Source organism: Crotalus tigris, unplaced genomic scaffold, assembly GCF_016545835.1.
Source record: "Crotalus tigris isolate CLP2741 ecotype Arizona unplaced genomic scaffold, ASM1654583v1 scf7180000017989.1554031673:749699, whole genome shotgun sequence".
NCBI lineage: Eukaryota > Metazoa > Chordata > Lepidosauria > Squamata > Viperidae > Crotalus > Crotalus tigris.
Genome location: NW_024096759.1, coordinates 327,501 through 347,921, shown reverse-complemented (window position 1 = coordinate 347,921; position 20,421 = coordinate 327,501). Strand labels below are relative to the sequence as shown.

The 20,421-nt window shown below is 46.7% G+C and overlaps 1 protein-coding gene across 10 annotated transcripts in view; it reads left to right on the top strand.

Moving 5' to 3' along the window:
- Positions 1-20,421, top strand: part of BAG6 (BAG cochaperone 6) — a 40,797-nt gene that overhangs the window by 1,420 nt on the left and 18,956 nt on the right. For 5 of the 10 annotated variants that reach the window (XM_039346347.1, XM_039346344.1, XM_039346342.1 and 2 more), the window contains 15 exons: positions 1,430-1,474; positions 4,064-4,158; positions 6,577-6,694; positions 8,315-8,535; positions 11,138-11,191; positions 12,762-12,836; positions 12,938-13,113; positions 13,382-13,511; positions 14,277-14,474; positions 14,633-14,900; positions 15,961-16,047; positions 16,156-16,263; positions 17,464-17,576; positions 17,666-17,753; positions 20,296-20,421. The exon at positions 20,296-20,421 is cut by the window's right edge and continues 215 nt beyond it. In XM_039346347.1, the coding sequence (XP_039202281.1) occupies positions 4,081-4,158; positions 6,577-6,694; positions 8,315-8,535; positions 11,138-11,191; positions 12,762-12,836; positions 12,938-13,113; positions 13,382-13,511; positions 14,277-14,474; positions 14,633-14,900; positions 15,961-16,047; positions 16,156-16,263; positions 17,464-17,576; positions 17,666-17,753; positions 20,296-20,421 (1,840 nt within the window). In that variant the 5' untranslated portion in view covers positions 1,430-1,474; positions 4,064-4,080. The remainder of the gene's footprint in view (positions 1-1,429; positions 1,475-4,063; positions 4,159-6,576; positions 6,695-8,314; positions 8,536-11,137; positions 11,192-12,761; positions 12,837-12,937; positions 13,114-13,381; positions 13,512-14,276; positions 14,475-14,632; positions 14,901-15,960; positions 16,048-16,155; positions 16,264-17,463; positions 17,577-17,665; positions 17,754-20,295) is intronic. The other 5 variants (XM_039346349.1, XM_039346348.1, XM_039346350.1 and 2 more) reach the window with 3 other exon arrangements.

Sequence of the window (20,421 nt, the reverse complement as noted above, 5' to 3'; positions counted from 1 at the left end):
AAGGCAAGTGGACTTTCTAGGTTATTTTTTTGGCCTTTGAAAAATTTCGCTTCTCATCCAGGAAGAAGAAGCTAAAGAAGTTTCTTGGATGAGAAGCAAAATGCTTTCAAAAAGGAAAAAAAAAATCAAGAAAGTCCAGTTGCCTTTTTTGGGGGGAAAAAAACCCACACGCCTTTAGGACATTCTGGTGATATTCTTTCTTTTTTGTCAGTTGTGACAAAGGGTGGTTCTTTAGGAGCCTTAAGGGGTGTGCATTTTAGGTAGGATGTTATAGTATTCCTGATGATGATGTACCAGAAGTTGGAGAGGAGAAAGTTATTCTGCACTGAAAAGAGAAAATTCATTCCAGCTTCTGGGATGAGAAGTGAAACGTTTTCAGAAGGGGGAAAACAATCAAGAAAGTCCAGTTGTCTTTTGGAAAAAGCACCTTTGGGACAGTCTGGTGATACTCTTTCTTTTTTGTCAGCGTTCTGTGAGAGTCTTAGGGATGTGCTTTTTAGGTAGGTCATTATAGTATTTCTGCTGATGGCATGCGACATTGGAGAGGTGAAACCCGTTTTGAAAGTGAAAAGAGACAATGGGCTAATTCTGCTACTTGGCTTACAGGACCTTTTATTCTTGTCCGTACGGTTTGGGAGAGATGGGTTGAATCCCTTCCAAATTCTTTTAGATTTTCTCTTGATCAAATACTACTTAGATCAGGTGTGTAAAACCTTTTGGCTTACCTGGGCCATACTGAGTGAAGACGTATTGTCTTGGGCCCCATATAGAATATATAACATAGTTAATGTATACACATAATAACGTGAAAAGTTTACGATCTTGTGGGGCTACATTATTAGCTGTTCAGGGCCACATGTGGGTTTTGGGCCCCATGGGTTGGACATGCCTGACTTAAACATTAGTATGGACTGAATCCCAGAGTTCTTTAATTGGCTTACTTAATCAACTCCTTGCACTGGAAAAAATGTTGATTAAAAAAAAATTGCAAAATTTGCTTTTAATGAATAGAGAGGGCTCTAGGTCAAACTACATGAAGACTTAATTGGAGGGACCGTCTGGGGAGCTGCATGGTAGGGAGGGGATTTGAACCCGATCCTGTCTGGAAAGGGCAGTAATGGTTGCCAGGGAATGTGAGGTTGTAATCAATGCTAGGCTGGGTGAAATGAGCTTCAGCAGTCCTAACCCTAGCCATGTTTCCTTACTAATAATTGTATTGATTTTAGTTTACTTATAAATGAATAGTTAATTGTAGTCTTATTTATAAAGCTAAAGGATACTTTACTCACGCTATTTATCGATATCCGGGTGTTTATTAAAATTGAGTTTCTTCCAAGGAATAGGATTGCAGAAATACCTTTTTTTTCTTCAAATGAATATTATTAATAATCTGTGGTTTTTTTTCCTCTTCTCTTGTTCTTCCTTCTAGGGTTTTAGACCATCTTTTAAATTGCTGCTTGTTGGGTCATTGGAGGTTAGTTAGAATTTTTCCCAGACCATAAAAGCAATGTATAACTTGATTTCACCTTTCTTCTGGGCTGCAAATAATATTAAGCTAAGCATATATAGGCTGGACAGTTTTGTGGAGTTATTAGCTTTCCGCATGAGGAAGGGAAACTGTATACTTAGTCAAATCTTGTTTATCAGGCCTTACAGTGTTCATTAGGACTCAGTCTCCAGGATAAATAGAATTTTAAAACTCATAATGAACAGTTTGTACTACAGCATTCATTTCAAACCTTTCAAGGTGTGTGCCTTTACTAATGTTTTTGATGCTGTTGTGGCATTAGACTCCAACTGTAGGCAAATCTGTAGGCAAAACAAACCCAATATGTATTCAGTGCTCAAGAAATACAGTACAGGTAGTCCTTGACTTACGACCACAATTGAGCCCAAAATATCTGTTATTAAGTGAGACGTTTGTTAAGTGAGTTTTACTCCATTTTGCGACTTACCTTGGCACAGTTAAGTGTATCACTGCTGTTGATAAGTTACGGTTGTTAAAGTGAATCACTTTTCCCCATTGACTTTGTCAGAAAATCGCAAAAGTTAATCCCAGTGACCCTGGGACACAGCAACGGTCATTAAGTATGAACCAGCGGCCAAGCATCTGAATTTTGATCACATGATCATGGGGCTGCTACAAAGGTCGTAAGTGAGAAAAATGGTTGTAAGTCACTTTTTTCAGTGCCGGTGTGATTTTGAATGGTCACTAAATCAATTCTTGCAAGTCGAGGACTATCTGTATGTAGTAATTATAGTAGACTAGCTGGAGCGGTGTGGACAGAACCAGAAAAGGAAGAAAGAGAGGAACCGATTTATTATGACAGGAGGGTTTGTGGGTAAAAGCCTCTTTGAACAGCAGAGATGCATACACTGCATGTGGGTATAAAACTAAAGGAGGTAAAATGCAAGATGTACCACCTATGAGATTTCTCTATAGCACCAAAAGTACATGGGAAGTACACAGATTAATGCCTGGTATCAAAATATTGCAAGGCTCTTTTTTATAACTTTTCTTTATAGTGATTAATTCTGTTAAGGAAACATGTACAGATTGAAATAGGCCGATTTTGATGATGGTTTTTTTTGGGGGTAGGATATATATGTATATTTTAATGGATTACACAGTTGTCACCATGAAGCAGAACAGATAACCAGTTAAAAGCAGCTTACAGAGCCAGTTTGGTCTAATGCAGGGGTAGGCAACCTTGGCTCTTTTATGACTCGTGGACTTCAACTCCCAGAATTCCTGAGCCAGCATTGCTCAGCTTGGAAACCTCTCCCTTTCCCCTCAGCATGGCTGGCTCAGGAATTCTGGGAGTTGAAGTCCACGAGTCATAAAAGAGCCAAGGTTGCCTATCTCTGGTCTAGTGGTTAAGGCCCCCGGCTAGAAAGCAGTGAGTTCAAGTCCTGATTTAGGCCTGAAAGCCTGCTGGGTGACTTCAGACCAGTCACTCTCCCTCAGCCCAACCCACCTCAAAGGGTGGTTGTTGTAGGTTAAATAGGAGGAAGGCATATTGCAGGAGTCTTCAAACTTGGCCCTTTTGTGACTTGTGGACTTCAACTCCCAGAATTCCTCAACCAGCCTGCCTGGCTGAGGAATTCTGGGAGTTGAAGTCCACAAGTCATAAAAGGGCCAAGTTTGAAGACCCCTGGTGTATTGGATATGTTCACTGCTTTGAGTTACTTGTAAAACTAGTGGCAGAATAAGAATAAATAAAAATAAATACTAGTGGTAAGGGCTTGAGGCCATCAGAAGATGGAATGAATTGTAACTAAGGAAGTCAAGTTTGAATGTTAGAATTTTTCAACAAATGTTTTTTTTAAGAAATTCTAGCAGTCTTTCATTGAGTGTGGTTATTGGCACTAGTGTTTCTTTTCTAGAAACTGCTGATTTTTGTCAGAGTTATAGAAGTTTGTCATAATACTAATACAAATTTCTGGCAGCAAGTGAATTATACTGCTGGGATATATAGATTTTTATCTGGATAACCCTGATTGTTACAAATAGATTTTTCTCCAAAGAAACAATTCAAAGTTGTTGTAAAATGATTTCTGATTCATGTTATATATGTTTTGCAGTACGCTAGACAGAAGAAATGGTACTTTTTTAACCTTCATATACCCTATAGAAGTGTTTCCCAAACTTGACAATTTTAAAGCATGTGGACTTCAACTCCCAGAATTCCACAGCCAGCGTTGCTGGCTGTGGAATTCTGGGAATTGAAGTCCACATGCCTTAAAATTGTCAAGTTTGGGAAACACTGCCCTATAGCAAGGGTAGGCAACCTTGGCTGTTTTATGACTCGTGGACCTCAACTCCCAGGAATTCTGGGAGTTGACGTTCACGAGTCATAAAAGAGCCAAGGTTTCCTACTCCGGCCCTATAGTGAATGGGTGGGTTTTATATAACAGCTTCCCTAAAATGCAGACTAAGGAGTCATTTGGAAAATCAGCTCTCTCTTCTTTCTTAGATATTGCTTCCATTTTTCTGGAAAGGCTAAACTTGTGAATTACAGTCTCCACGAATGACACTTACCAATTTTCTTGTACCTTACAGAAAAATCTGTAGTTACCATGGCGGAGCTGGAGAATCTTGAGGTGATGATCAAGACCTTGGATTCTCAGACAAGAACCTTCACGGTGGAAGGAGAGGTAAGATCCCCTAAATTTGGATTACAGCTGTGAAGTGGAGGGGACCTTTGCTGTTTTGCACCTGGTGTATCTCAACGGTGTATTGGTGTCGCTTTGCAGAACTCACACTTTAACTTGCTTTAAGGTAAAGAATTATGAGCAGAAGACCCCTGGGCCTATTTGCTGGTCAGGAAGACATAAAGAGAATTCAGAAGGGGGCTGGTTTGAAGAACAAATGCAATAACCTGCAGGCCAAAGTCTGAAAGGAGCAGTTAAATATTTAATTCCTCCAGGAGGAAGTGAGAGTACAGGTAGTCCTCGACTTACGACCGCAACTGAGCCCCATATTTCTGTTGTTAAGCAAGGTAGCGGCTAAGTGAGTTTTGCCCCATTTTTATGACCTTTTTTTGCCACAGTTAAGCAAATCACTGCAGCTGTTAAGTGAATATTGCGGCCATTAAGCGAATCTGACTCCTTCTCCCCCCCCCCCACATTAACTTCGCTTGTGGGAAGCTGGCCGGGAAGTCACAAATGGCAATCCCACGACCCCAAGGACGCTGCAACCGTCATAAATATGAAACAGTTGCCAAGGGTCCAAATTTTGATCTGACCATGGGGCTGTTGCGACAGTTGTAAGTGTGAAAACCGGTCATAAGTCACTTTTTCAGTGCCATTGTAACTTTGAATGGTCGCTAAACGAATCGTTGTAAGTCGAGGACCACGTGCCCTTCTTTTGGCATCCGGCATAGGATGTGGAGTAAAATCAGGCAACTTTGATCTATCTGTTCATCTTTGAAAGTTACCTACCGTAAATGCCGGCGTATAAGACGACTTCCGCGAGCGTTGAAATCGGCGCCAAAGACGGGGGTCATCTTATACGCCGAGTCGTCTTATACGCCAGAAATACTGGTAGTTTCCGGCGTATAAGACGACGTTCTAGGAATGCGGCCCGGCTATAAAGACGGGGGTCGTCTTATACGCTGGGTCGCCTAATACGCTGGCATATACGGTATTCAGCTCAGTTATCGAAATCTCAAAACTACTAAACTAACGCGGTATTTAAAATAAGTTGCTGCGAGTCAGGTGGCGTATGAATTTTAATTTATTATTCCTGTTCAAGAGCTGAGATCATTGGAGGGGAAGGACCCCTGCATGTCACAGAGGCAAATTAAATTTTACAGTCCAGGCAGAAGAGCAAAAAGTTCCACCGGCAGGAAAATCTCCTTTGTACTAGAGTGGTGAATAAGAAGACATATTCTTGGAAGTGGCCTGGTCTCAAGTTGCTGATGACTTGGTTTTATTGGAAGCAGCAGCCAAAAATTCCTGGAGGATTCCCTTACCATGAACCAAGTCTTTAGTGGAGGGGCAGTATGATACCATCTGACTTCTGGGACTAATGCCCAGATGGGCTTAGATTTCTTGAGGGACCGTCTCGCCCTACTGGGATTGGCCCTTCCCACTCGTGCTGGCAGAAGAGGCACGCTCTGGGTCCCGTTGGCCCGATTATTCCGGCTGGTGGGGTCCAGGAGGAGTGCCTTGCTCCTGCTCTCTGGAACATCTCTTCTCTCCCCCCCTCCAGTGTGAGGTTGGCCTCAACCTTCCTCTCTTTTCGTAAGGACGTGGCTTTGCCAGTCGGCTTTGGGCTCCAGTGGGGGAATAGTGCAATGGAGGTGACTGATTGAGTAATAACAGATTCCACCACCTCCGCCCCCCACTCTCCCCATGTGTCCTTGGTTTTAATGTCTGATTTTAACTTTTTATGTTTTAACTGTATATGTAACTGTTAAGCCGCCCAGAGTTACCTTATAGTAAGATGAGTGGCCAATAAATTTTAGACAGACAGACAGACAGACATAGCTATAGCCCTTAGACTTATATACCGCTTCATAGTGCTTTACAGCCCTCTCTAAGCGGTTTACAGAGTCAGCATATTGACCCCAACAATCTGGGTCCTCATTTTTTTAAATAATTTTTTATTTTTCCAAACTCTCCCCCATACATATACCGTGATATTTATCAGATGTTAACATACATTCTTTTTACATTCATATATAAGATACTTTTAATAAAATGAAATAAATACATACACATGACTTTTGGTGTTGCTCGCCCATTTCCCCTTTCACTGTATCCACACTCCTTCTTCCCTACCTTCTTTCTCCCTTTCTTCTCTTCCCTGCTTCCCTCTTCTTCCTCTCCTCTTCTCTTTCCTTCACCACTCTCCCCCCCCTTTCTCCCCACTTCTCTCCTCCTCCTTCCTACTTCCTTCTCAATCTGGGTCCTCATTTTACTGACCTCGGAAGGATGGAAAGCTGAGTCAACCTTGAGGCAGTAAGGAGCTTCCTTCGTTGCTTGGGCTTTCCTAGGCAGCAGCTACCATAGAGGGGCCAGGTTCTGGTGAAGGAATAGTGGGAGACCCGTTTTCTTTCTGCTCCGTAGATCACAGTGAAAGAGTTCAAGGAGCACATAGCAGGCTCAGTCAACATTCCCTCCGAAAAGCAGCGCCTCATCTACCAAGGGAGAGTCCTACAAGACGACAAGAAGTTAAAAGAATACAGTGAGTCGGGAAGCAAGAGAAGGTTACGGGTTGAAGTAAAGAGAGGAGGGGTTTGGGAGACGGGGAGGGGTTCTGAACCCGGGGAACAGCCATGGAGGACGTTCACGCTTGCTTCCATAGTTTCACTCCCAGAATGAAATTCGTATTTTTTTCAGGAGGTGCTTGCTCTTGAGTTATTTTGGCAGAGGCTCATAACCCCGGGTGGAGCGCACAATTGTTGAAATAAAACTTTGAAATTGATTTTGAGACCTAAACTGGTTGCCCTTTCCCCTACCAATTCTCCCCCCCCCTTTAATGTTTTATTGATTTTCTAATTTTACATTTAAGTGTTTAAAAAGCGGCTGAGTTAAATCGAAAATTCAGTGACATACAAACATCTTTAGTGCAAGTCTCAAACTTCCACATTAAATATTTCCTCTCTTTTCCCCTTAGTATTTACTGTCTCATATTTAAACTAATAAATTCTTATTATATCAATTAAATAAAAATAACATTCTTACATTTATCAATACTTTTTAGCTTATACATATCCTGGTTATTTTAACATCCCTACCAATTCTTTTCCTACTTGATGTACATACGTACATGTTTGGACATGTATGTACATCTTGTACAATGTACATATATACTACAATATAATAATAGTAATATACGTAATGTGTTATAATATATATTATATTGTATGATCGGTACAGGTAATTCACGATTGAGACCAAACTTTAAGTGTGACATTTGTTAAGTGAGTTTAGCCCCATTTTACAGCCTTTTTCTTCACAGTTGTTAAGCGAATCACTGCAGTTGTTAAGTGGTTGTTAAGTGAATCTGGCTTCCCCATAGATCTTGCTTTATCAGAAGGTCGCAAAAGGGCATCACATGATTCCGGGGACGCTGCAACTCTCATAAATATGAGTCAGTTGCCAAGCGTCCGAATGTAAATCATGTGACTATCGAGATGCTACAACAGTCATAAATGTGAAAAATGGTCATAAGTCACTTTTCTCAGGGCTGTTGTAACTTCGCACTGTCACTAAACAAACTATTGTAAGTCAAGGACCCCCTGTACTGTTTCAGACAAATAATAATAATAATAGTAATAGTAGTAATAATAATAATAATAATAGTAAAGTTGGAAGGGACCTTGGAGGTCATCTAGTCCAACCCCCTGCTCAGGCAGGAAATCCTATACCATTTTGGACAAATGGCTGTCCAGTCTCTTCTTAAAAACTTCCAGTGTTGGAGCATTCACCGCTTCTGGAGGCAGGTTGTTCCACTGGTTAATTGTTCTAACTGTCAGGAAGTTTCTCCTTAGTTCTAGCTTGCTTCTCTCCTTGATTAGTTTCCACCTGTTGCTCCTTGTCCTGCCTTCAGGTGCTTTGGAAAATAGCTTGATTCCCTCTTCTTTATGGCAGCCCCTGAGATATTGGAATACTTCTATCATGTCCCCCCTCGTCCTTCTCTTCATTAAACTGGCTGTCCAATCTCTGCTTAAAAACTGCCAGTTCTTAAAATGGGTTTCAAGGCAGCTAGACTTGGAATGAAAACGCCTTTAAGGAAATCTGATCATATATCCCGGTGTTTGTGTGTCTCTCTGTGTGTGTGTTTTATGTTTTTTTTTGGCAGACGTTGGAGGCAAGGTCATCCACCTGGTGGAACGCGCACCTCCCCAGACCCAGTCGCCCTCGGGGGGACCATCAGGAGCAGGCTTGTCTTCTGCCCCTCACAACAACACAGGACCCCGGGGGTCAGGTTCCACTGTCCATGACCGCAACGCCAACAGTTACGTTATGGTGGGAACCTTCAACTTACCAGTAAGCATTATGGACCCACAGCCGCCCACACAAGTGAGTTTTAGCCAAAGAGCGCTCCGCTGCAGGGCAAGGGGAAGTATCGGGCTCCCCCTAATGCTTTAGCTCCCTTCTCGTTAATAAAACGAGGAGGAACTTGCTTGTACGCTATTACTTTGTAGTGCAGTGGTTCTCAACCTGTGGGTCGGGACCCTATTTGGGGTCGAACAACCATTTCACGGGGGTCGCCAAACAACACAGTCCGCCATTTTGTTTCCCCTTTTCCTTAGCTGTGCTACTCCCTTTTATTCTATTGGCTTTTGAAAGCCAATAGAATAGACTCTCTTGAATAGAGTCTAATTCTATTGGCTTTCAAAAGCCAATAGGAATTGTCCAGGCTGTCTCTGCCCTGCTGAGCCCGCCAAAAGTCCCATTCTGCAAACGGTGCTGCACCAGTTGAGTAGTCCTCAACTTACGACCGGTTGAGTAGTCCCCGACTTACGACTGGTTGGGGGGTTGCGGCATTAAAAAAGTTGAGAACCACTGTTGTAGTGGGAGCTGCTGGGTGGTGGTGGGGGGGGGGCATTTTAGCAGTGTTGGGTTCCTCCCTTCTGCCTGTGCACAGAGTGGAGTCCACGCCAGCTGTTCCTGAACTGTCATTTCTGAGTCGGAGAATTGTGTCGTGAACAGCATGGTACAACCAGAACAGAGCCTAGCCTGGCTGTCCCTCTGTTCCCCCTCTTTGTGATTCCTGTGGGTGGTGCGGCTGATACGGACAGACAGGAAGTGGGTTTGAATCCCCCATAGGACTTTCTTTCCTGTTGTTCGGGGAGATCTAAAAGCGTACAGGGAGTCCCTCGGCTTTACGAGCACAGTGGAGCCCAACGTTTCTGTGGCTCGGCGAGACGTTTGTTAAGGGAGCTTTGCCCCGTTTGACGACTTTTTCTCGCCCCAGTTGCTAAGCGAATTGCTGCAGGGGTTAAGCTAGCCACACGGTCATTAAGCCAGAATCTGGCTTCCCCCTTGGACTTGACTTCACAGAAGGTCGCAAAAGGGGATCGCACGACCCCGGGGACACCGCAGCCGTCATAAATATGAGTGTTTAAGCATCTGAATTTTGATCATGTGATCACTGGGATGCTGCGACGGTCCTAAGTGTGAAAAACGGTCCTCAGTTATTTTTTTTTTTTTTCAGTGCCGTTGTAATTTTGAACAGTCACTAAATGAAGTGCTGTAAGTCGAGGGCTACCTGTCTTTATCCAGACTAAGAAATGACAGTTCTGGGGCTGGAGCTCCTGGGGCTGTATTCTCTCTCTCTCTCTCGTATCTTTGTCTGTATTCCTGACCTGACGATCGCCCAGGTGCAGCCTGCATCGTCTTAAGCAAGGTTTGGGGAGAGGGCCTGTGTTTGCAAACCAGAGTGGCCGTAAAGCAGGAACCAAGGAAGTATTATGAGAGCCCTTTCCGAAGTTACACAGGCTTGCAAATATGCTTTGAGTAATAAAAGATTAGGGATGTTTATCGTGTGAGCTACATACTTCAGGATTTACATTTCTGAGTGTGCAGAATTCAGCCCCCTCTGAAGTCGGTATGGTTTACCTCCAGTAAGGGTCCCAAAGCTGTTTTTTCAGGAGGCAACTGGACTTTCTTGTTTTTCCTTTTGAAGATCTTTCGCTTCTCATCCAAGAAGCTTCTTCAGCTCCATTTCCCCGCCATCCAGTCAGAGCTGAAGAGGCTTCTTGGATGAGAAGCTAAAGATCTAAAAGGAAAAACAAGGAAGTCCAGTTGCCTCCTGATAAACCACCTTTGGGAAAACCATTTATCTGCATGACTGAGAACCTCCGTAGACACCTCCAATAAGGGCGTCTGGATTTCAGCCTAAGAATTCTGCACCATCTTTTGGAATTATGAGTTTACGGTGCGCATGGAATAAAATATACTGCTCCAAAAAATAAAGGGAACACAAACGTATAGGACAGTGGTGGCAAACCTATGGCACGGGTGTCAGAGGCGGCACTCAGAGCCCTCTCTGTGGGCACGCGCGCCGTTGCCCCAGCTGGGTTTTATAAAACCTTTTTGCTTTAGGCCTCCGCCGTGTGCAAAAAAAAAAGGTTCAATCAATCAGTGAATTTCAACTTCTCGCGGGAAAAAAAAAGATCTTGCAAAGTTGGAATTGATTGATTGAACTTTTTAGTCCCACCCAGTCTGCCGTTACCACCGCAGCCACGCCCAGCCAATGGGCCACACCCACCTGACACCCGATGATGCATAAGTGGGTTGTGGGTTGCAGTTTGGGCACTCGGTCTCTAAAAGGTTTGCCATCACTGGTATAGGATCCTATACGTTTGTGTGCACGCTCACGCTTGAACGATGCGTAATCGTGTCCTGTGCAAGAGAGAAAGTCGTGAGAAATAAACTTTGGTATTTGGTATTATTTCAAGAAAGTATCTTTCAAGTGATGTGTAATTTCAAGAATCTACCACACTGGGTGGGGAGCAGCCATGGATGATGTGGCAATTTGATCTACTGTTTTTTTTTTTTAACCTTTTCTGTTCTGTTTTGTTCTTTTCTCTTGCACATCCACCTCTTTTTTTGTTTGTTTGTTTTTGGTCCTTTTAATTTTTTTCTCTGTCTATTTCTCACTCCCTGCTTTCCAAAGAATGATGGATCGTCTGTGGATGTTCATATAAATATGGACCAGGCTCCTATTCAGGTACAAGTGGCTTGGGAAGGCTAGAATGTAATGTTAAAATTGAAGGATTTATTTAATATGTGGGCATAACCAAGACCCTTGACTGTAGCGTGATGTAAGGAGATTTGGTTGTTTGAGAGGCTGCTTAGATTGTTATTTGGCTTCTAGAAAAGCCCCCCCCCCTTTTTTTTTTTTACAAAGTTTATTGAAATGTTTTGGTCGCCATCATATAAAAAAGATGTTGAGATTCTAGAAAGTGCAGAGAAGAGCAACAAAGGTGATTAGGGGACTGAAAGACGAAGAACGGTTGTTGGAATTGGGTATATCTGATTTAATGAAAAGAAGGACTAGGGCAGGGGTAGGCAACCTCGGCTCTTTTATGACTCATGGACTTCGACTCCCAGAATAGCTGACTCAGGAATTCTGGGAGTCGAAGTCCATGAGTCATAAAAGAGCCGAGGTTGCCTACCCCTGGACTAGGGTGATAGCCATGTTCCAATATCTCAGGGGTTGCCACAAAGAAGGGGTGGGGTCAACCTATTATTCCAAAGCACCTGAACGTGTAACCAATCCAACATTCTATCCAGAGGCAATTTTTGATCGGTGGCTGCTATTTTATGAAGATAGTTCTTTCCAATCCTAGTTTCATTTCTTTAGCCACCATTCTAGAAGCATTGTACTCAACGGGTGCCAGATTCAGGGCCTTGCATTGGATGTCTTCTACGTTCCTTAGAAAGAATGCCGAAGCAACTTAAGTGTCTTTTAATTTTTTTAAAAGAAAGGCGTTGAGGGCTATTTACACCAGCCTTCTCCAGGCTGGTGCCCTCCCAGTGCAGCTTCTGTGAACTCCATCCAGACACGATGCTGAATGGACATGATAGTGGGCTGTTTGTCCAGCTCATCTGAAGTGTTCGTACGTGGGGGAGATGTTTCATAGAGTGTATGTACTACAGAGCCAGTCAGATGTCAGCAAAAGGCTGGAAGGGTCCTATGACTGAATCTCAGGGTGAGAAATAAGAGAAAGGGACCCAAAATCACCAAGACTCTTGATGCGAAAAACATTTGCAGTTCTTCGGAGACGTAAAAGAAGTTTTTTTTCTTCGCATCCTAAAATGCTTCAAGGAGAAACTTCACTGGAGCTTCGATGGGGGAAACTGTGATGTAGAAAGCTTGAGGTCTCCTTACTTAAGTGATCTGAGCTCCCCCAATTGCCTCTTGGGGTTAGACATGGAGGGTTTGTGTTAGGAACACGTTGGGTTCTTCCTGCCCGTGGTCTCAGCAAGAGCCATCACGGCTACAGGAAGCAAACTTTGGCTTGAGGGGCCAAGTGAGTTGAAAAGCGTGAGGTCGAGACTGAAAAGGAGGTGGGATTGGCCACAGGTTGGGAAAGTGGGTGTGGGGTGAGTGGATTCCACTGGGGGGGGGGGGGAGGACAGGAAGGCCTGAAGCTGGCCTTCAGGAAGTCAAGAAGTGGGAAGAGTCAGTTTGACCCAAAGAGGGTAGGGGTCTGTAGGACTGGAGGGATTCTCATACAGGGAAAAGAAGTCTTCTCAGGCCTCCTGCTAAGGACGCGTTTCTTTCCTCCTTGCAGAGTGAACCCCGTGTCCGTCTTGTTATGGCCCAGCATATGTTACGGGACATTCAAGGTATCCTGAACCGACTAGAGGTAAGCGAATTTCCAACCCCCGGGGAACATGAAGCAGGAACGTAGAAACACTGCCCGGAAACTCCTCCCAGGCCTTGGAGTTACGTATCTTTTTCCTTCAGGGCAATACTAGTGAGCATGCTGCTGCGGGACCCGAGGATACGCCGTCCGCCAGCCCCACTGAAAGGGAGCCGATGACAGGCACCGAATCTGAGCCTCCTCAGGAGCCCACGCCAGCAGAGGAAACGCCACCCTCTGGGAGCGAGCCGCCCCCCGGGGCTGAAGCAGCCGCCCCCAAGTAAGGAGGCTGCCCACCAAAGAGATAGCAAGAGCTCTCTTGGGCAGGCTGCGTGGAGCCCCTCCCCACCCTCCCTTCAGAAGGAAAACCAGCCAGGTGCTGACAGACCAGGGCGGGTGGGAATCAGTGGGTGGGAACCATACAGGTGGGATGTACCAAAGTGTAGAGGGGCAGCCGGGAGGAGCTGGAGGGATACTGGCTTGTTTCCCAGAGGAGGCAGGGCAGTCCATCTGAGCAAGACGATGAGGGTCCTTCTCTGTCCCCATAGCCACCCATCGCCTGGGGAGTATGTGGAGGTTCTGGGCGAGCTTCGTGGGTTGGAAAGCAGACTCCAGCCTTTCCTGCAGAGATACGAGGAGGTCCTGGGAACTGCCGGCACTGCCGACTATAACAACAACGTAAGCGCTGTCTGGTCCTAAAAATCGAAAACTGACTTTCTAACCTTGGAAGTTACCTTTTCACCCTATAACTTATTTCTGTATTTGCTGGGTATCTTGACGTTTGCTCAATGTCTTTTTACAGCTGAAGCGTTTGGTTGTATCGTTAAAAGTATTCTTTCTAGCTTCTGGCCTTCAGTTACCTCAGTTGAAGACGTAGGCCAGGGGTCTTCCAACGTGGACCTTCTATGACTCGTGGACTTCAACTCCCAGAATTCCTCAGCCAGGCACGCTGGGAGCTGAAGTCCACAAGCCATAAAAGGGCCAAGTTGGAAGACCCCTGACGCAAGCTTTCAGAGGCCTTGGTTCTGGGCTCAGTCCCCCATCCCGTTTGTGTCGGAGCCACTGTTTAAAGCCAGCATGGCTGGCTCAGGAATTCTGGGAGTTGAAATCCATGAGTCATAAAAGAGCCGAGGTTGCCTACCCCTGGATTAGCCGGTGACATCACCATTGCCCGGGGGACGTCCATGGGGGGCTCTTTTCATGTCCCCATCAAGGAGCTGGAGCAAATGACGGGAGCTCACCCTGACATTCAGCATCATTCGGGTCTCAAACGCAGGCTTGCCAACCTCCAGCCCAGCGTCCTAACCCCGTGACCCTCCGGGCTTAGTAGTTCTTGGATCTGACCCAGCAAAATTTTGCCGTACTTTTTAGACTTTGTAAGGAACAAACCAACAAACAAAACCTGCTTCGTTTCTTTCAATTTCCCTGCCTTTCCTTTGCCAGACGGAGGGGCGTGAAGAGGACCAGCGCATCATCAACCTGGTGGGGGAGTCGCTGCGCCTTCTGGGTAACACCTTTGTAGCCCTCTCGGACTTGCGCTGCAATCTCTCCTGCAGCGCCCCCCGCCACCTGCACGTGGTGCGGCCGATGTCCCATTACACAGCTCCCATGGTCCTGCAGCAAGCGGCCATTCCCATCCAGGTGAGGCCCTTGGCCTGGAAGAAGCCAGGTTGAGGGTGCCTTTCCCTCCGAGCCGGAAATGGCTCGGGCCCCAGCTCTGCTTCCCGAGGCTGGGCGAGAGGGTTCAGCAAAGGAGAACCCAGAGGCACTCTGCTTTTTCCTCCGTGTCCTTGCCTCAGATTAACGTCGGAACCACCGTCACCATGACGGGCAATGGGGGTCGCACCAACTTGGAAGGCTCTGCTGCCGCCCAGGCCACTCCCCCCGGCCAGCCTCGCACCTCCAGCCCTGTGGAGTCAACCCAGCCCTCCGAAGGTTCGCCTCCTTCCCTCTCCCCGGGGGTCACCCCTATCCTGCCGCAGTCCTCTCAAACGGGGCACCCCCGAGTCATCCGGATTTCACATCAGACGGTCGAGCCCATGGTTATGATGCACATGAATATACAGGGTGAGTTTGGGGGGGGGGGAGACCTGATAAGGTTATACTCACAGAAGAGAAGATTTGTAGCCCAGGGTTGAACTGTGGGGTTTGGGGGGGGGGCTCTCTGAGCTTGGTGGTGATTCTTGCAGATGTCTCCATACCCATCTAGGTAACGGCATCAGTGCTAGAAGGGAGTGGCGTTAGGTCTCTGTTGATATGCAGTGCCTTGCCCCATTAGTATTGCTGCGTTGTTTTCTTTCTCGGTAGTATTATTTTGAACTACCATGGCCCTTGAAGGGTGTCCCTGACCGAATTTTGACCACTTGGGTGCAGGTTGTTAGGAGGATAGAGTGAGAATCAAACGCTGGAATCCCTAGGAGTGAAAGTGGGAACCCAAGTATATAATTTTTGATTCAGTGTTTCAAGTGACCAGATTTTATTTATTTATTTATTTATTAATAAAATTTATATGCCGCCCAATCTCTAGGGACTCAGGGCGGCGTACAAAATTAAAACAACAAATGTAACAATTAAAAAAGAATACATTCACACAGCATGTTCCAATCGAATCCCGCCCCCCCCCCCCCCGGGGATATCAACCCCAGGCCTGCCGGAACAGGAGAGTTTTAATAGCTTTCTTGAAGGCTGGCAAGATGGGAGTAGTTCAAATCTCGGGGGGAAGTTGATTCCACCACGTCGGAGCCACCACAGAAAAGGCCCTTCCCCAAGGGCCCGCCAGCCGACATTAAGTCTTCCTTAAACAATTCAGTTAAAATGTCATGCCAAGTATTATTTTAGTATTTTCTCCACATGCCTCCCTCCCCATAATTTCAATTGACCCAAAAGTGTGGAAGTTGTTACAGGGTGCGGTGAGGGGAAGAAGGGGGGGGGGAGGCTAGAATAATATTCTCTGCCCCCTCACTTCTCAGCATCTTGGTTAAAGCCATGTTACTTGGGGGAAGGGGAGTTTGCGGTTATGTGAAATGAAATCCAGCCGATCCAGAGAAACGAGGCAAGGCAGAAATTGATCCGCAAAATGGATGGCCTCTCTTTTCTGAGGCCTACTTGCTTTTTTCTCCCTCTTTAGACTCCAGCTCCCAGTTGGGCAGCGGTAGTTCTGGCGGAGTGCCATTGATGGGACCAGCTGGTCCAACCGGACACTCCCAAGGGACGGGTAAGGAAAATGGCTCCCTCTCATCCGGGGCAGCCGACCCGCTTTGGGTGTGGGTTGCCCGTTTCCCGCCTTGTTGATTTCACCCTGGGCTCTGTTGCTTCTCTCCAGGTAGCAGTGCCCACATGCCTCTTCCCAACCTCCCGCCAGAGTTCATGCAGGCCGTGGCCCATCAGATAACGCAACAAGCCATGGCAGCGGCAGCCTCGGCGGCTACAGGTAGCAACAAAGGAGGAGAGGGGATGCATATAGGTCAGGGGTAGGCAACCTTGGCTCTTTTATGACTCGTGGACTTCAACTCCCAGAATTCCTGAGCCAGCATGGCTCAGCTTGGAAACCTCTCCCTTTCCCCTCAGCATGGCTGGCTGAGGAATTCTGGGAGTTTGTTTGTTTATTTATTTATTTATGAGACTTATATACCGCTTTAAGTGCAAGCACTCTCTAAGTCAGTGGTTCTCAACCTGTGGGTCGGGACCCCATTTGGGGTCGAACGACCATTTCATGGGGGTCGCCAAACCATGCTGTCCACCATTTTGTTCCCTTTTCCCTAGCTGTCCTACTCCCTCTTATTGGTGGCCACACCCCACTTGGGGGTCACCACAACATGGGGAACTGTATTATGGGTCACGGCATTAGAAAGGTTGAGAACCACTGCTCTAAGCGGTGTACACCAGTAAGCAATGTATATATATATATATTTTACATTGCCCCCAACAATCTGGGTCCTCATTTTACCTACCTCGGAAGGATGGAAGGCTGAGTCAACCTTGAGCCGGTGAGATTTGAACCGCTGACCTGCTGAACACAGTCAGCTAAGGTGGCCTGCAGTACTGCACTCTAACTGCTGCGCCACCTCGGCTCATTAAGTTGAAGTCCACGAGTCATAAAAAGAGCCAAGGTTTCCTACCCCTGATATAGGTAGTCCTCGACGTAGCAAAAGTTCATTTAGTGACCGTTCGGAATTGCAGTGGCACTGAACAAAGTGATTCAGGACCGTTATCCACACTTGGTGACCGTTGCAGCATCCCCAGGATCATGGCGATCACAATTCAGACGCTTGGCCCCTGGCTCCTGTTTATGACTGTTGCCACAGCCCAGGGTCATGTGATTACCTTGGGTGGCCTCCTGACTAGCAAAGTCAACGGGGAGGCCAGATTCACGTAGCAACAATGTTACTAACAGCTGCAGTGATTCACTTAACTGTGGCAAGAAAAGTTGTAAAATGGGGCAAAACTCACTGAACAACTAAGAGATGTTGGGCTCAATTGTGGCTGTAAGTGGAGGACCACCTGCAGCAAGGGGGTGTCTCTCTGGAACTGGGAGCAGGGAGGAGCTGTGGGGTCCCCAAGGGCTAAGCCCCCTCCTCGGGGCGCCAAAGGCCCCAGTCATAACATTCTTTCTCTTTTTTGTGTTTTCTAGGCCAGCAGGTCCCCAGCTTCCCGTCGGCTCCAACACGTGTCGTGATTGCCAGGCCTTCTGCTCCTTCCGTGCGGCCCACCCACGCTGGGTCCCCCCAGCCAGCCGGACAAGGGGTGAGGGCCAAAACGATCGGAGATCGGGGTGATGGCGCGTCTATGCGGTGCTTTCTGTCTCTTGAAAAACTGTCTTCGTTCCACGCCAGGGCCCGGCCATGGGTGGGAACGCGTCCTTAGCCCAGATGATCAGTGGATTGGTGGGACAGCTTCTCATGCAGCAGCCTATGATCGTGGGTAAGTGACCAGGCAGGAACCATGGATGTCTCTGAATGTTGCGGGTCTGAGGATCTTGAGATGTGGGAGTGGGTTTATTTGAAACTTGTTTTCGGATAGGAGTGGGAGGACAGGTTAAAACTGCAGGTCGTCCTCGGCTTAGGACCGCCGTGAAGCCCCAAATTTTCTGTTGCTAAGTGAGTCGTGCCCCATTTTATGATCTTTCCGGCTACCGTTCTTAAGTGAATCCCTGCCGTTGTTAAGTTAGTAACATGGTTGTTAGCTCAAAGGTGCTTTTTCAGGAGGCCACTGGACTTTCTCGATTTTCCTTGAAGACGTTTCGCTTCTCATCCAAGAAGCTTCTTCGGCTCTGACTGGACGGTGGGAAAATGGAAGGATTTATACTCCTTGCAGACAGCTGGTCATTTGCATTAATTAGAGCAGAGGTCCCCAACCTTTTGGGCACCAAGGACCAGTTACGTGGAGAGAGGTTTTTCCACGGACCAGAGAGGGCATGTGGCTTTGTGTGCTGCCTGCATCCTGCAGATGGGGTTTTGCTTGTTTGTGCGGACCGGTTGTTGGCATGCTGCGGCCGGTACTGGTCCACGGACCAGGGGTTGGGGACCCCTGCATTAGAGAGTGTACTAGCTATTCACTTTACTCTCTAATGAATGCAAATGACCAGCTGTCTGCAAGGAGTATAAATCAGTGGTTTATAAACCTTTTTAATGCCGCAACCCCCAACCGGTCGTAAGTCGAGGACTACTCAACCGGTTGTAAGTCGAGGACTACTCAACTGGTGCAGCACCGTTTGCAGAATGGGACTTTTGGCGGGCTCATCAGGGCAGAGACAGCCTGGACAATTCCTATTGGCTTTTGAAAGCCAATAGAATTAGACTCTATTTAAGAGTAGCACAGCTAAGGAAAAGGGGGAAAAAATGGCGGACTGCGTTGTTTGGCGACCCCCGTGAAATGGTCGTTCGACCCCAAATGGGGTCCCGACCCACAGGTTGAGAACCACTGGTATAAATCCTTCCATTCCCCACCATCCAGTCAGGGCTGAAGAAGCTTCTTGGATGAGAAGCGAAACGTCTTCAAAGAAAAACAACAAAGTCCAGTTGCCTCTTGAAAAAAGCACCTTTGGGACAACCATGACATGGATGACTGAGAATCTCTCTAGACAGGGTCGTTTACACAGGTGTAAGTTGAGGAAGTGAAGTGAATCTGGCTTCCCCATTGACTTTGCTTGTGAGAAGTTCACAAAAGGGGATCACGTGACCCCCTGGACACTGCGGCCGTCATAAATATGAGCCGGTTGCCACGCATCCGAATTTTGAACACGTGGCCATGGGGGGATGTTGTAACACTTGTAAGTGTGAAAAAACAGTCATAACTCACCTTTTTCAGTGCCGTTGTAATGTCAAATGGTGGCTGAACGAATGGTTGTAAGTCGCAGCCTCCCTGTTATAGTAATAGTAGTAAAGTTGGAAGGGACCTTAGAGGTCATCTAGTCCTACACCATTTCGGACAAATGGCTGTCTAGTCTCTTCTTAAAAGCTTCCAGTGTTGGAGCATTCACAGCTTCTGGAGGCAGGTTGTTCCACTGATTAATTGTTCTCACTGTCAGGAAATTTCTCCTTAGTTCTAGGTTGCTTCTCTCCTTGATTAGTTTCCACCCGTTGCTTCTTGTCCTGCCTTCAGGTGCTTTGGAGAATAGCTTGACTCCCTCTTCTTTATGGCAGCCCCTGAGATATTGGATAATAAATAGTGTGTGTCCAGTTTCGTGTTTTCTTGACTCTGGCAATTTTCATATGTGTGGACTTCAACTCCCATGGTTCCCCAGCTAGCACAGCTACTGTTGAGAATTTTAGGAGGTGGACTTACCCAAGTCGAAAAACCCTGATCTGAAAAACACTTATGGCCACAACTGAGCCCAAAATATTTGTTGCTAAGTGAAACATCTGTTAAGCAGATGTTGCCCCATTTTACGACCTTTCTTGCCACGGTCGTTAAGGGAACCACTGCAGTTGTTAAGTTAGTAACACGACTGTTTAGGGAACTTGGCTTCCCCCCCGTTGACTTTACTCGTCAGAAGGTCACAAAAGCGGATCCTGTGACCCTGGGACACTGCAAAACGGTCATAAATATGAGTCAGTGGCCAGGCGTCTGAATTTTGATCCCGTGACCTGTGGGGATGCTACAAGGGTCAAAGGTATGAAAAACTGTCATAAGTCACTTTTCAGTGTCATCGTAACTTCGAACGGGCACTAAGTGAACTGTCGTAAGTCGAGGACTTACCTGCGTCAGACCCCGAGAATGGGCGGATTTTCTTGACCTAGAAATTGACTCTGAATGGAGGACTTTGAGGGTTGGGAGAAAAGAGCAGGAGGTTACAGGGTCTGGGTCTGACCTAGTGATTGATTTTTCCCCCCTGGGAAGAGAAGAGAGTTGACAGCAGCGTCCTCTGGAGCTAAGGGAGGGACGTTGAAAGGTTTGAAGATGAGCCGGGCGCCGTCCGCCTCTCCTGCTTGATCCAGCAGCCCTCTCTGTCTTGCCTTTCCAGCTCAGGGCGGTGGATCTTCCTCCTCGGCCACTTCCTCCGTCAGCGGCCAAGCCACCTTCAGCACCTCCGCCTCCCCTCCCACAGCCTCAGCCAGCGCTGGCACCACCAACACGGCCACGACTGCTG